Source organism: Macaca fascicularis, chromosome 7 (genome assembly GCF_037993035.2).
Source record: "Macaca fascicularis isolate 582-1 chromosome 7, T2T-MFA8v1.1".
NCBI lineage: Eukaryota > Metazoa > Chordata > Mammalia > Primates > Cercopithecidae > Macaca > Macaca fascicularis.
The window spans coordinates 127,419,768-127,435,831 of NC_088381.1; the positions used below are offsets into that span (position 1 = coordinate 127,419,768).

General features: G+C 40.6%; 1 protein-coding gene across 1 annotated transcript in view; it reads right to left on the reverse strand.

Annotated features, from left to right (window-relative positions):
- CCDC175 (coiled-coil domain containing 175) overlaps positions 1 to 10,825 on the reverse strand; it is a 62,009-nt gene extending 51,184 nt beyond the window's left edge. Inside the window, 4 exon segments of the mRNA XM_005561385.5 lie at positions 2,146 to 2,281; positions 6,660 to 6,771; positions 8,957 to 9,042; positions 10,632 to 10,825. Coding sequence (XP_005561442.4) covers positions 2,146 to 2,281; positions 6,660 to 6,771; positions 8,957 to 9,042; positions 10,632 to 10,788 — 491 coding nt within the window. The 5' untranslated portion in view covers positions 10,789 to 10,825.
- Between the last annotated feature and the right edge of the window lie 5,239 nt (positions 10,826 to 16,064).

Below are 16,064 nucleotides of genomic sequence, written 5' to 3' on the forward strand. Positions count from 1 at the left end.
AGAGGTCAAACTCCACAAAAGAAATGCAATAAAAAGAAGTGTAGGTGAGAGGCTCAGTAGGTGGTCAGATAATGGGTGCTTTGTGGATGCAGCAGAGGAGGCCTTCTAAGAATGAGTCAACCTGAGGACTGTGGAGCCTTGGGGAAACAAAGCAAAATAAGTGAAATCAAAAAACCTCACTAGGTGTGTTGTGATGGGCTGAGAAGAAAAGAACACTCACACAGTGTGGAACCTCAGGAAAACACATTCAAAGAGCTGCTCTGTCTGTATCTAGTTTTTGAAATTTGCCCAGGACAGGAGACATATCCACCACCAGTCAGAGCTTGTGAACACTTCGAGATGCATTTTTCTTTGAAAAAAATGATGCAACAAATGATTGTAGCTTGATGATGCCAACACACCTGCCACCACCTTCTGTTTGTTATTGCCTTTCCATAAAGATTTGTCTAGAACAGTGGTTCTCCCAATGTGGTCAGGACCAGCAGCAGCAGCATCGCCTGAGAACTTGTCAGGAATGCAAATTCTTATCCCCACCGCACTCCTCCCAGATTTATTAAATCAGCAATTTTGGAAGCAAGTCCCAGTAATTTGTGTTTTAACAAGCCCTCCAGGTGATTCTGATGCAAGCTCAAGTTTGAGAATCACTGGTCTATAGGAATGTGATGCTGCTGACTGGCTGATATAAATATCTAGCTTGGGTTTTATTTTTCTTGCTATTAGTTTAGCAATTGTGGTTTCCTCTTCAGGAATAGGACTAGTTTAGGAATAGTCTAGTTTATGTAGCAGGCTCTGGCCATGGTGGCTAGCATGCACCATGCACAAATCTGTATTGTGAATCCCCAACAGGATTTGGTAGAATGTGGTATTTCTCAAACTTATGTAATCATGAACTTTCTCTTTTGTGGAGCGTCTCCCAGCACAGGTGTACTGAGAGCCTGGTTCAGGATCCATGTCCCTGGGCCTTGAGGTCTCTACCTGATTACTGATCTTTGATATCTGGGGCACCCTGTGATAATTTTGGCTTCCCAAGAACACTTTTTTCCCCCTATAATAAGAGCTCTTTGTGAACATTTCTCACTCTGGAAACCAAAATGCTGATATTTATGATATTTATTAAAATTTATCAAATTTTCTCACGGGGTGAGTAATTCTTCAAGGGGTTCTATCTTTTTTTTTTTTTTTTTTTTTTGAGATGGAGTCTCGCTCTGTCGCCCAGGCTGGAGTGCAGTGGCCAGATCTCAGCTCACTGCAAGCTCCGCCTCCCGGGTTCCCGCCATTCTCCTGCCTCAGCCTCCCGAGTAGCTGGGACCACAGGCGCCGCCACCTCGCCCGGCTAATTTTTTGTGTTTTTAGTAGAGACGGGGTTTCGCCGTGTTAGCCAGGATGGTCTCGATCTCCTGACCTTGTGATCCGCCCGTCTCGGCCTCCCAAAGTGCTGGGATTACAGGCTTGAGCCACCGCGCCCAGCCTCAAGGGGTTCTATCTTTAAGAATATATCTCTTCCTTTCATGAGCTAGCAAAGAGTTGTGACCCCCATTTCACAGATGGAGAAAATGAGGCTCACTAAGGGGTATCAGATCTTGAGCTACAGGCAGTTTCATATATTATCTCATTTAATTACAGATAAAATCTGGAACCCTGTCCTGGGAACCAGCCTCATCCTCAGTCCTCCAGCGAATTACAAATATGACTAAATATCTTCAATGAACTGAACTAGATACAACAGGTCTGGTTTGACATTAGATTTACAATATAATCCCTGCAAGATTTCTTACTTTGGTGGTGGGGGTTTGTAAACTTAATTCTATGAAAATGAAACCTAAACCCACTGGGTGTCTACCTTTGGAGGCAGCAGTAGAGGTAGTGTGTAATTTACAAACAGTTGTTGCTGCTGAGAAGCTGGATTGCCTCTGAAATATTACAGGCCTCCTGGCTGCTGTGGTTGAAGATTTTCTGCTCTCCTCCTCAGCCCTCTGTGGCCATCACCTTCCCTACCCCATCAGCCTGGATCATCTCCTACAACCCATCTTCATCTCTCAACTTGCCCTGCCCCAGTTCAGATCAGACAGTAAACCCCTCCCGACAATTTTCCCACTCCAGCCACAGACCCCTACTCCCCTAAATATTGAATATAAGAATACCTACCCCAGAGCTTCATTATATTCTTTCAGGTCAGTTATTTTCTTCTTCAGAAGCTCTATTTCATTTTCTGTCCTTGTAATTCTCATTTTTATTGTATTTATCTCAAAAAGATTTAATCTGCGAGCGTCTCTGACACATTCTTCAAAGTAAGTGGAAATGTTACTACATTATTTGAGGAAGAGCACAATTGTAGATACTGACTTTCATGAAAAAAAAGTCTTTCTTTGAAATATTCTTTTAATAATGTTTTTGAGAATCAAGTACCTCTTACTCCCTTGGTCCCTCTCAATCTTACCTACTAATTATTTCTCTTATTTCTGCTGCTGTTATGGTAACCAGCTTTCTGTGGGCTTGGATCAACTTCAGACAGCTGCAGTCTGATAGTGCCTGATTCCTGCCCGTTCCATACACTTCTCACCTCCTGCCTAGGACTTCTGCAATTTCTACATGGGACTTCTTTATGCACCCACATCCATGCATGTATAACCCAGAAGTACAAGAGGTAGGGCAAGCATCAGACCAATGATAGACAGGAGCCAGTGCAGAAATATTTCTCCCTCTCTCACACTGATAGATGGTCCTGAGAAGAAGTAACACTGGGTCTTGGGGGCTTCTTCTCATAATTAATTAGTTTCAGTTAGCAGCAGCCAGCATCATAATCCACCCCATATTGGCTCTCCCTTGTCCTCTGTTTTGGTCTCCTTATCCCATCCTCCTCTTTGGATTCTACTCCCTAATAAAATAATAATGCAAAAGCCAATGCCTCAGGTTCTGCTTTGTGGGAGAATCCAATGTATTAAAGAAACAATTATTCATCCATAAATAATAAGTCAGTGTAATCACATATGACTTCAAAGGATTAGCTCAGTGTATGACAGATGGTCAATATGCATGAATTTTTGAACACTGCTGTTTAGGAAGGTGCTGTACTAACTACTCATTTCTACACAACAAACGCCCTAGAAACTAGCTGGTAGCTCTCCTGAGAGAGCTAGGGAATTTTTTTTTTTCTAGGCTACTAATTAAATTGCTTGTTGCAGCAGGCCTTCTCAAACTTTGTGTCTCAAATATGCACATACATCATTTGGAGATCTCGTTAAAATGCAGCTTCTGCTACAGCGGGTCTAGGGTGGGCCCAGAGATTCTGTATTTCCTCACAAGCTCTTACATGTTGCTTATGCTGCTGAACCAAAGACCACACTTTGAGTAGCAAGGACTTATGACATAAGGCCAACTAACTAAATTTACATGGTTAAGCATTTAGCATGTATCAAGGACCTTATAAGCTATTATGGTATTTTCCCCCTTCAAAATATGTTTTTCTGATTATAAAAGCAACCCAATCTAAAAACTAAAGAACAGCAAACAAAAAAGAAAAAACACTCTTAATTCTACCTTTGGTGCAGATTCTTCTAAATCTGATTTTCTTTTCCTGCACATATAGTTTGTTGTATTTTCCCTGTCAAATTAGATTAACACCAAGCATATTGTTTTAAACCCACTCTATCAGTCAAGGTCCAATTAGAAGATAGAAATCTCACAGTAAATTGAAAAGGGAAAGCTTAATAGAATAAATTATTAACTACAAGAGAGGATTAGAGTAATTAGAGGATTAGGGAATGGGTGGTAAGAAGTGAAGAGAACTTGAAAGCATTCAGAAATGGCAGACATAAGGAATAGCCACCATCCCTAGGGCTGAGATACAGTGCTCGAGGAAACAGCACCTCGAGACTTGGGAGCTAGGCCTCATTAGAGAGGCTGTGTCTCATTAGATGGCAAAGAAGTTCGTGAAATGCTGGGCTGAGAGAACTTGCTGGAAATCTGCTCTCTGGGGGTGTTAGGGGTCTCTGCCCACAGAGAGGTGCCATACTTCAGAACTCACTGCAAAACTACCCAAGGGGGTGCCAGAGAAGCTCTTCATGGAGAGGTGCCTCATTGGTAGTTGAAGCTACCCAAGGGGTACTGGGGGAAGCTGCTGGGCATTGTGGACTGCTGGATGCTGCAGGACCATGGCCTGGAGAAGCTGCACACACCGTAAGAGTCAGCCAAGTTGAGTACACTGGAACCAGGAAGAGAACCCCTTCCTCCTCCATATCCCTCCTATGCCCTCTGCGGACAAAGCTGAACATTGTGCCAGCTGGTAAAGGGGAAAATTTACAGGGTCCAGCTTCCTTATCACAAAGTAGAGGCAATAAATGGCTAACTGGAAAATCTACCTTGTATTTTTTTACTTATTAAGACCACTGTTTTTAGGTTGGGCTCTCTGGGAAATAGATTATAAAATGTGTGTGTAGAGCATTTATTGGGTAGTGCTCTGAGGAACATCTCTTTCGAGGAAATGAAAGGCTGGGCAGAGGAGGAGGTTAAACTGTGATGAGCTTTGGAGCTATGATCATGCTGTGGAGTTGTTCTACATTGAGGCAAGGAGCCAGGCCTTTGTACCCTCATAGTGAACAATCATGAGTGCGGGTGGCAGGCACTAGGGAGAGAATATAACTTGGAGTGAAGCTTCTCTCTTTTGTTTTTGTTTGTTTGCTTGTTTTTGTTTTGAGACAAAGTCTCGCCCTATCACCCAGGCTGGAGTGCAGTGGTGCGATCTTGGCTCACTGCAACTTCTGCCTCCCGGGTTCAAGGGATTCTCCTGCCTCAGTCTCCTGAGTAGCTGGGACTACAGGCATGTGCCAGCACTCCTGGCTAATTGTTTTTTGTACTTTTAGTAGAGATGGGGTTTCACTATGTTGGCCAGGCTGGTCTCAAACTCCTGACCTTGTGATCCACCCGCCTCAGCCTCCCAAAGTGCTGGAATTACAGGCGTAAGGTACCGCACCCGGTGCCTTCTCTCTTTTGTTGAAGGTAATTCCTGGAGAAGAACTCAGCTGTGAGCCTCAGTCAATATACCTGGCATCTGGAGAAATAAAGTTTGACCCTTACCCCAAATACAAAATTTACCAAAAAAAAAAAAAAAAAAAAAAGGATTGAAGACCTAAACATAAGAGCTTAAACCATAACACCCTTAGAATAAAACATAGAGAAAAGCTTCATGGCATTGAATTTGGCAATGATTTCTTGACTGCATCAAAATTTAAAACTTTTGTGCTTCAAAGGTCACTATCAACAGAGTGAAAAGGCAACCCATAGAATGGGAAAAAAATTTGCAAATCATGTATCTAATCAGTGGTTAACATTCAGAGTACATAAAGAACTCCTACAACTCAACAACAACAAAAAAACGAACCTGATTAAAAGATGGATAAAGGACCTGAATAGACATTTCTCCAAAGAAGATGTACCAATGGCCAATGAGCAGACAAAAAGAAGCTCAACATCTCTAATCACTGGGGAAATGCAAATCAAATCACAATAAGATAACACTTCACAGCCATTTGGATAGCGATCAGAAAAGACACAAACACAAAAATCTGGAAAATAACAAGTACTGGCAAGGATGTAGAGATACTGGAATCCTTGTGCATTGTTGGTGGAAACACAAAATGGTGCAGCCACTGTTGAAAACAGCAAGGCAGATCTTCAAAATATTGAATATATGACTCTGTAAGATCTGACCCCAGTTAAAAAAAAAAAAAGAATGTACAATTACCATATAATCTAGCAATTCTGCTTATGCATAAATATACAAACAACAAAAAAAATGAAAGCAGGGACTTGGATACAGGTGGAGTATCCCTAATCCAAAAATCTGAAAACTGAAATGCTCTGAAGAACATTTCTTTTGAGCATAATTTTGGAAATGCTCCAAGACCCCAAACCTTTTGAGGACCTACATTATGATCAAAGCAAATGCTCAATGAAGCATTTCAGATTTATGGATTAGGGATGTTCAACTGGAAAGCATAATGCAAATATTCCAAATTCAAAAAAAAATCAGAAATTGGAAACATACCTAGTCACAACTGTTTTGGATAAGTGGTGCTCAACTTGTATTTGGATACCTATGTTCATAACAGCGTTTTTCAACAGCTAAAAGATGGGAGCAACCCAAGTGACAAATTGCAGATGAATGGATAAGGAAATGTGATAGATACAAACAATGAAATACTATTCAGCCTTAAAAAGAAAGGCAGTTCTGACACATACAACAGTATGAATGAACCTTGAAGATATTATGCTCGGTGAAGGAAGCTGATCATGAGGACAAATACTGTATACTACTACTTATATGAGGTACCCAGAGTAGCCAAAACTCAGAGACAGAAAGTAGAATGATGGTTCAGGCCAGCCAAGTTGCCTAATTTAATTGGATAAATACCAATTTGGAATGGGCAGATCCATTTATCTATAGTCTATTTAGAAACAAAATTATATAAATTCAAGTGTTATATATACTATTTCCACTTAAAATATAAGAGAAAATTATTATGGACTTTACTGTGTTTGTGTCATGTATGCTTTCTAGCTATATCTTACATGAGCAATAACTATGAAACTTATCTTGTTGAAAGTACTTCATTCTGTTATAAGATCAACTAAATTTCTAGAGTTGATAACCTGAAAAGTACCTTCCAATTCCCTCTTAATGCTACTGGGAAGAGTTTCCAATAGATAGTATAGTTTGTTGAGTTCCATGCTTTCAATCTCCAAAAGATCGATTGTGGCTTTTCTCATTTCTTCCTGAAAATTTAAATTATATTTTTAAAAAGTTAAGACACTAAAATAGTAAGATTGATTTCCTAAACAATGCCCTATAAATGTTTTCAGAGGACAAAATATAATTTCATTAAATATCTTCTGCCATTATTTTTATTTGGAACAGAAACTGGGACAAGTATCTACAGTCACTATTCAAGGTGTCTGTTAATTTATCTCTTACTTTCTATTGATTTTATTCTACTGAGAAATTATCTTTTCTTTATGAGTATCTGTTTCTTATATGCAGTTTCAATCCATTTAAAAGGAAAGACGCTAACAAAAATGGTAATATTGAGAAAGAAAGTATATAGAAAGAAAGAAAATAAGTATATTAAAATATGGAAATTGCCTATGAAAATATGCTTAGGTATAAAGAGAACAATGGTTTTCTCATACACACCTACAAACCCAAACAAATAGGTAAAGCTGTTATTATTACTTTTAGGTGAGGCTACTTTAAGAAAGGAAACACTGCTGAGAAATCAGTTGGTGGGAAAAAATAGATAAATTATCTTTTAAATAAACTGTCATAATAGCTATAGCTATTTTATGACCTGAGAACCTGCCATTATATTTTATGAATTATAAAAAGCAGACTATATAATTACATATATAGCATGATCACTTTTCTGTAAAAAATGAAATACAGTGTAGTCATCATCTATACCCTGAAAGTGGAAAGTATATTCATCAGCATTAATTGTGATTATTTTAATGTGGTCCTTTTGCTTATCTATTTTTTTCTAAATTTTTCAGAGTCAACATGTATTACTTTTATAATAATGAACATTTATTACTTTTAAAAATAAAAGGATTGATCTCTGTTTATTTTTATTTTTATTTTTTTGAAATGGAATCTCGCTCTGTTGACCAGGCTGGAGTGCAGTAGGGCAATCTCAGCTCACTGCAACCTCTGCTTCCTGGGTTCAAGCGATTTCTCCTACCAGCCTCCCCAAGTAGCTAGAATTACTGGCTCCTGCCACCATGCCAGGCTAATTTTTGTATTTTTAGTAGAGATGGAGTTTCGCCATGTCTTGGCCAGGCTAGTCTCGAACTCCTGACCTCAAGTGATCTACCAGTCTCAGCCTCCCGGAGTGCTGGGATTACAGGCATGAGCCACCACACCCAGCCTGATCTCTGTTTTTTAAGAGATTTCACAGCTCAGATATTAAATGAATACGGACTAGATACTTTAACCACAATTAATATTTTGGCCCTTCAAAATCCTAGTGAAAGACATAACTGGAAGAAAGAACCAAGTAGGGAAAAATGTTTCCACAGCACCACAGTGCTGCACAACACACATCCCTAAGTGTTTACATGTATCTACTCAATAAGTAGGATTGTAAACTATGATTATGTAGTATAGATATATATATGTGTGTGTGTCTATATCATATGAAATATAAAGTAATACGAGTTTTATCAGCAGTCTGTGGATTCAAACTCATTTACAGCCATATTTCTACATTTTTAGCAATTTGATATGTAGTAGATTCTTATTCAATATTTTCAAATAAAATAGAGAGCCTTCGCCATTCTGACTGTGCCAAGGAAGCATTGTCAATATCATCCTTGGCCGAAAAGAGAGGTCTGTGACACCTCAGAAGGAAATTCTTTAAATACTTCTTCAACATGTCTTTGATAGGGGCCAGATAAGCATAACTGAAAGAGTTCCTCTTTGTTTTCACTAACAGTACAGTCTACTTCAGTGAAACATATGTCAAATAATCTTTGACCAGTTATGCAAGGAATTGCTTATAGAGAACTGAGTTAATTAGCACCATGCTTGCAATTTATTCCAGAGATTGTGTGTGTATTTGTTTTAAGGAATGCTTGTATATTGGTGTCCCAAGCATTTGCCCATGTGGTCCACCTCTTAACTGAACCCTATTATCACCCACATTGCTTTCTCTAAATGAGCTTGCCCTCATCCACAGTCATAAGCCCATAATTTAGTTTTCTCCATGGAAAATCCAGTAACAATCCAGTTGATCAATAATTATGCAAATACTTACAAAATTGAGAGAAAAATATTTTTAAGTTCAAGGTAACTATATTCTCTAGTCATCTATTTAATACTTTGAACAGAATTGGTGCTAAATGAAAGTTTGATGAAGAAATATGTGGAAGATTGAAGAAATGGTTCTTATAGATAATACAATACCAATTTCTTAACCGCTACAGCAATGTCCTTAAGAAAGATCTTAGCTTCTTCATTACATTTAAAATAGTCACTTTGCAGTGATCGTTCTGAAAAAAAATTAGAAAATAAAGATCTCTTATTTATCTATCCAAATTCTACTTAACCTTTTATGATCTAGCTCAAATGCTTACTTGGTTGGAAGTTACATCTTCAATCTCTGAATTTTTATTGTACGTTACACTAATCTCTTTTGTACTTATTTCTTATTCCATAATGTTATAATTTAGGTATATAATTTATGCTCCTTGAGGACAAATGTGCTGGAGATTTACATATTAATATTTTATAACTCCTACTCAGGGCAAGAAGGTGTAATGATTTTTTTCCCTGTGAAATATGTTCTGAGTGTCTAGATATTATTAACAGAAAAATGTATTTGTACATAAGTACTAGGGTTGCAATGGCATGCTGATCTAGAGATCAAGTATGAAGAGAGTTCAAGGTTCTAGCTCTGTCATTGACAATGACCTCAGATACATGCGAATAATTTAGGTCTTAATAACTTTAGGTCTCCTCAGTGGTTAACATTCTTTTATTTTATTTTTTATTTTTTTGAGACGGAGTCTCGCTCGGTCGCCCAGGCTGGAGTGCAGTGGCGCGATCTCGGCTCACTGCAACCTCCGCCTCCCGAGTTCAACCTATTCTCCTGCCTCAGCCTCCTGAGTAGCTGGGATTACAGACGTGCGTCACCACGCCCGGCTAATTTTTTGTATTTTTAGTAGAGACGGGGTTTCACCATGTTGGCCAGGCTGGTCTCAAACTCCTGACCTCAGGTATCCACCTGCCTCGGCCTTCCAAAGTGCTGGGATTACAGGCGTGAGCCCCCGCGCCCGGCCAGCATTCTTCACGATAACATTTACCCAAGCATATTTGCCAAGAATTGTGAAATCAACCTAGTGCATTTAAGGAGGAAAATAAAAACTATCCCAAATTAATAGTAACATTGTAACATAAATCAATACGATTATCTTGAAGAAATGGGATGATTCTAGTGAAGCACTGAAATGTTTTATTGTTTGGCCTAAACGGTTTTTGCACCGACCAAGAAACACCCTTTCTTGGATTGTCTTACCTTAAGTTTCAGTGACTTGATTACAGGTTCAGCTTTCTAACTGAAAAATATTTTAACCTGGCCCCATCCAAGGTAATTTTCTATTAGAATCTCCTAAACAACCTTTTACATCTAATTTTTCTTGCTTAACACAACAGGAGCCTCTTAAACACTCCCTTTCCTATTTGCTTGTTAAATTCTCCAGTTTGCCATGGCAAAATGTGGGAGGATGTTAACTTGTAAAGGAAAGGCAGGAAGAGGACTGAAATAGAAGGCATAATCTAAATGCAGGTGTGTACTCAGGTCGCAGGCATAGGGCAGTGGCTTGGGAGTCCCGGATTTGTCACCAACCACTATTGAGGGTTGAGCGAAGTCACCCCAGCTGCACTAGAGCAGGAGAGCTGGGCACTTGGTCCCACCCGCCACTTCTCTCTCCCCAGCCTCCAAGGAGCGGGGAGAAGGCTCTGCCCTGGCCAGTGATGCCCTGGTTCCGGGAGGAGAGTCCCCGTTCAGGGTTCCCGCTGAGCGCCTCCTAAGCGCCACCTCTGAGGAGACGTCCCTTCCAGCGCCCGAGGGGCGTCTCACCCACAACAAACAGCTGCTCCAGTGCCTCGACGGCGACAGAGGAGCCCAGGGTGGAGGGGAAAGCGCATAACTCCAGGGAGGGGCCGGTGGAGACGGCGGCCGCCTGCACCAGCTTCTCGCCAGCGCCCAGCCCTGGGGTCCAGGGGCTCAGGGCCATTTTGCCGTTCTAGCTGAGTTCCTCCTAAGCCAGAGCCAAGGATTGCCGGTTGCCACGGGCAACGAGGACGCCGAGGTCCTGGGGCGCCCCCTCGTGGCCCGCACCTCTAGTAGGTACCTCCCTGGTTCTCTAATTTTATTGACAATAATTAAGCAGTCTGGGAAGAATGACTCTCTCTTTAGCTAACTTTTCCCCCTTTCAGTTTCCATTTCGTTAGTTCAGGCCTGTGTCTTTTTTGTGGAGCACTGGAATCATAATAATGATCACTTCTGAGCGCATCTTTGTGCCGGGTACTGTCGGATAACCTTTATATACAGTAGCTCACTTAATCTTCACAAGAACTTTGTGAGCAGGCACTTTTAATACCCCCACTTTTACAGACAAGTAAACTGAGGCGCGGGCGACTAAATGAACTGCCCAAGACCACAAGAGGATAATACTGGATTTAAACTGATGTCTGGGCCGGGCGAGGCGGCTCACACCTGTAATCCCAGCACTTTGCGAGGCCAAAGTGGGATCACCTGTGGTCAGGAATTCAAGACCAGCCTGATCAACATGGTGAAACCCCGTCTCTACTAAAAATACAAAAATTAGCCTGGCGTGGTGGCGCGTGCCTGTAGTCCCAGCTACTCAGGAGGCTGAGGCAGGAGAATCGCTTGAACCGGGAGAAAAAGTTGTAGTGAACCGAGATGGAGCCATTGCACTCCAGCCTGGGCAACAAGAGCTAAACTCCATCTAAAATTAAAAAATAAAATAAAATAAAATAAAATAAAAGTGAAGTCTGTATGAATCTTTCTACTATGCTACAAAACCTTCTTTTGTACTCCTTTAGAACTTTCCTTGTATTTAGTATATCACTGAGCTCATTTTGCCTTGAATCATAGTGATTTTTTTCTGTCTTCCCATCGAACTGTGAGGTCTGTGATAACAGGGACAGGAGGAAATTATTCATTTTTCTATGCATCTCCAAAATTCAGCTTAGCATGAGGCTCAGTCTGAGTCTGTTAGTTACTTTTCCTCTGGTGGGTTAGAGAGAAGCAAAGGTGATTCAACCCTCCTCTTCTTTTCTCTACAGATGGCAAAACTGAAATTAGAATGATAGTAACAATGACAATAGCTATCAAATGTTAAATGCTTATTTTGTTCCAGGCACTGTTTTACATACTTTGCAGTACCCCATTTAACCCTCACGAATAATCTTTTGAGCTAGGTATTATTGCCTGCTTTGCAAATGAGGGCACTGAGCTACATCCTGAACCACTGTGCAACACTGCCTTGGAGGGGTCACAGCATATCAGTAGCAGAACTAGTTCTAGAATCCAGGCCTCTTTCATCCAGGGAGAGCCATATTTTGGCATTGGACACTACCCTGGACAACATCCTCTTTTTTTGCTGGATTTGGTCTATTAGTATTCAAATCTGCTCCTGCCCTTCTGGGCCCTCCTCTGTGTGGCAGGAGCAAGAAGACTGGATATGAAATTTCTTGGATATCCTTGCCAGCTGTTTTCTTGGTAAGTTCCACTAATGGGAAACACTGGTGGGAGATTAGAAGGCCAAGAAATCCTGCTATTTCTGCCTCCAGAAGTGGTAGTTTCAGGCTACAGTTGACTGTAGGTCCCAGCAGTTTTGGTGGCTCTAGAGGTGGCAGGAGTAGGAGCCGGTGACTCCAGCAGTCTCCAGCTGCTCAGCACTAAATGTGAGCTTGTGTGTGTACAGTACAGGTGTTACAGCGGCTCTGATATCTGGGGTCTTCTTTATCTTCTTACCCTTTGGCTTCTATAGCCCTTGTAACAAATTCCTTGTGATATACTTCTCTCTTCTGGAAATATCTAGACTGGACTACTTCAAGGCAACCCTTAGGCTGTCACCAGAAGACTTTTCCTACTCATCACCTCATTTGGATCACATTCCTCTCCATTATCTATGAATAAAGGCTAATCTTAAGGGGGCATTTTGTGTCCTCCTCACTTACTGGATTTGTTATAGGTTTTCTGAATTTTTACATTTCTCTATTTCCCTTCATGTCTCTAATAGTTTCTTTTTCCCTGAACTTTGTAAGAAAGTTACATGTACATACACATACATATGTATAAAGTGGGAAAAGCAAGTTGAAAAAGAAATGTATTCAATTAATATTTAATTTTTACAAATTAAATGTTTTGTGAAAAATGATCAGCTTCTACCTTGTCTCATGGTTCCTTTTATGTGGGATGCCCTGTGTAAAATTCAACCATAATTTTTCAAAAGAAACTTTATTAATTCTGAAACAGAAAACTAGGCAAACAACATGAATCAGCACTTAACAAAAGGAAAAAATTCCAAGAAACATATTGAAAGAACATTTATCCTCAATAGCATTCAAAGAAAAATAATACTCTCATTTCCTCATAATATTAAGATTAAAAAGAATAATACTTCAAAATATCGATCCTGGGAATATGCATACTATCTGAAGGACAATTTGGAAATTTGTATAAGGAGCCTTGGCATACAGCAATTCTTCTAAGAACTGTTCTTAAAGAAATAACCACAGCTTAGTCCATGGACATAGGTGTGAACTCATTTATTGCAGTCCTGTTTTAAATAGTGAAAAATAGCCCAAATGATCTATAGGAGGACACTGTTGTTAAGTAATTTATGGGACATCCATGCAGTGGAACAATCTAGGAGGCAATCCACCATGTGGTTAAGAGCTTGGGTTCTGGTGGATTTAAATGCGTTCCACTACTGATTGGATTGAGTATCTCCTGAGACAGCCGCCCAGCTCATGCTGCCAGTGTCCCAGCTCTAAAGGGGTGGTGACGGTGATAGGAGTTCTCAGTTCATAGGATTGTTCAAAGGGTTAAATTAAGTGAGCACATAGTAGATACTTAAAAAACACTGATGATAAAGTAATAATAGGGGTACCTATTAAGAATAATGGGTAGAAATTTACATGTACATACACATACATATGTATAAAATGGGAAAAGCAAGTTGAAAAGAAATGTATAGTATTCAATTAATATCTAATTTTTACAAATCTATATATCTGTAGAGATGTATATAGGTATATCTCTATATGCACATGCATATAAAACGGTCTGAGAAGAATTGTTTACTAAAATATTAACTGTAGTTATTCCTGGTTAGTGAAATTATAGGTGTAGTAGGTAAAATAATGCCTCCCCAAAATGTCCACATCCTAATTCTGAGACTTGTGAATATATTAGGTTACCTGGTAAGGGGTAATTAAAGTTGTAGAGGGAAGTAAGATTGTTAATAAGTAAACTCCGAGATGGGGAAAGTAGCCTAGATTGTACAGGTGGGTCCAATGTAATCATAAGAGATTTTCTTTTTTTTTTCTTTGAGACGGAGCCTCACTCTTGTCACCCAGGCTGGAGTCTGGTGGCGCAATCTCGGCTCATTGCAACCTCCACCTCCTGGGTTCAAGTGATTCTCCTGCCTCAGCCTCCTGATTACCTGGGATTACAGGCACCCGCCACCACACCCAGCTAATTTTTGTATTTTTAGTAAAGATGGGCTTTCCCAGGCTGGTCTTGAACTCTTGACCTTAGGTGATCCGTCTGCCTCGGCCTCCCAAAGTGCTGGGATTACAGGCGTGAGTCACTGCACCCGGCCACAAGAGTTCTTATAACTGAAAGACAGAGGCAGAAGAGTCAATATCAAAGTCAGAGAAAGATTTGGAGATGCTATGCTGCTAGTTTTAAGATGGAGGAAGGGGACCATGAACCAAGGAATGCAGGTGGTCTCTGGAAACTAGAAAAGGTAAGGAAATAGATTCTCCCTTAGAGCCTCCAGAAAGAATGCAGCCTTGCTGACATCTTGATTTTCACTAGGAATGACTCATTTCCTGACCTCCAAAATGGTAAAACAATACATTTAAGTATTGTTTAAATTTAAGTAAATTTGCTTTACTTAAAAAAATATATTTGTACTGTTTTAAGCCACTAAATTTGTGGTAATTTGTAACAGCAGCCATAGGAAACTTTAAAAATAATTGACATATAAAAAAAGGTTTCTCAGCCTTCACTACTTACAGATGGTGTTCACTTGGCCAGAATGCATGTCCTTTTCTCATGTATTTTTACTTTGGTAACACAAACGGATACATTTATCTTTCAGTCAGTATTTTAAAGAGAACTTTTGCTGAACAGCCAGTATGACATTGAGAATCCTCCAGTCCGGTGCTGACATAGATTTTTAGTTATCATAAAGCAAGTTTGTTGCTGTTTACCCCTTGCTGCTGTTAGAGCCAGGGAAAGAACCCCAACTGTTCCTTGGAGTTTGGCCCCTAACTTGCGCAGGAATGAATATGCTCATGTGTTCGGGCAGGTTTGCAGTCTCTGTATGTGAGGTCTATATCATATTGGATGATAACATTGCTCCTAGAGCATCTTTGCATAAATCTAGTATCTCTAGGCAAAGTCTAAACTCCTCGGGCCTAGACCCTGTGTTAGATCAAGGCAAGGTTCCATTCTTGTTAGTTGGGTCAAATATCTCACATATAGAAAGTGGTTGCGTGTTTCAGTGCTTTGTACATGTTGTCATTTCATCATCAAGTTTGTTGTCTCATGGTCACAGATGGCTGCTGCAGCCCCAGACATCCCACCCTTGTGCAAAGGCAGGGGGAAGTGGAAAGGAGCCACATGTAGAAGCCCTTCTTCCTTTTCCTCAAGGAAGAAAATCCTCTCAGAGTCCCATATACTTCCTTTTATGTCTCAACGGCTACAGCTAGATCCCAAGGCCACCCATGAAAAACAGGTTAGAGGCTGGGCGTGGTGGCTCACGCCTGTAATCCCGGCACTTTGGGAGGCCGAGGCGGGTGTATCACGAGGTCAGGGGATGGAGATCCTCCTGGCTAACACGGTGAAACCCCGTCTCTACTAAAAGTACAAAAAATTAGTCGAACGTGGTGACAGGCGCCTGTAGTCCCAGTTACTCAGGAGGCTGAGGCAGGAGAATGGCGTGAACCCAGGAGGCGGAGCTTGCAGTGAGCTGAGATCACGCCATTGCACTCCAGCCTGGGCAACAGAGCTAGACTCCGTCTCAAAAAAAAAAAAAAAAAAAAAAAGAAAAGAAAAGAAAAAAAGGTTAGGACAGTGAGAATCTGAATTACTAGCCTCTCTGGGGAGGCAGCGGGAGAGAAGAGGGTTGAGAAGAGCTGGAGGTTTTTCCACAGGATGTCAGCCATACATATGTTCTCCAAACTATTATTTATGAAGCCCAGCATCAGTCCTTTGTGATGTTGGGTGACTCACCTAGCTGGCTGGGTG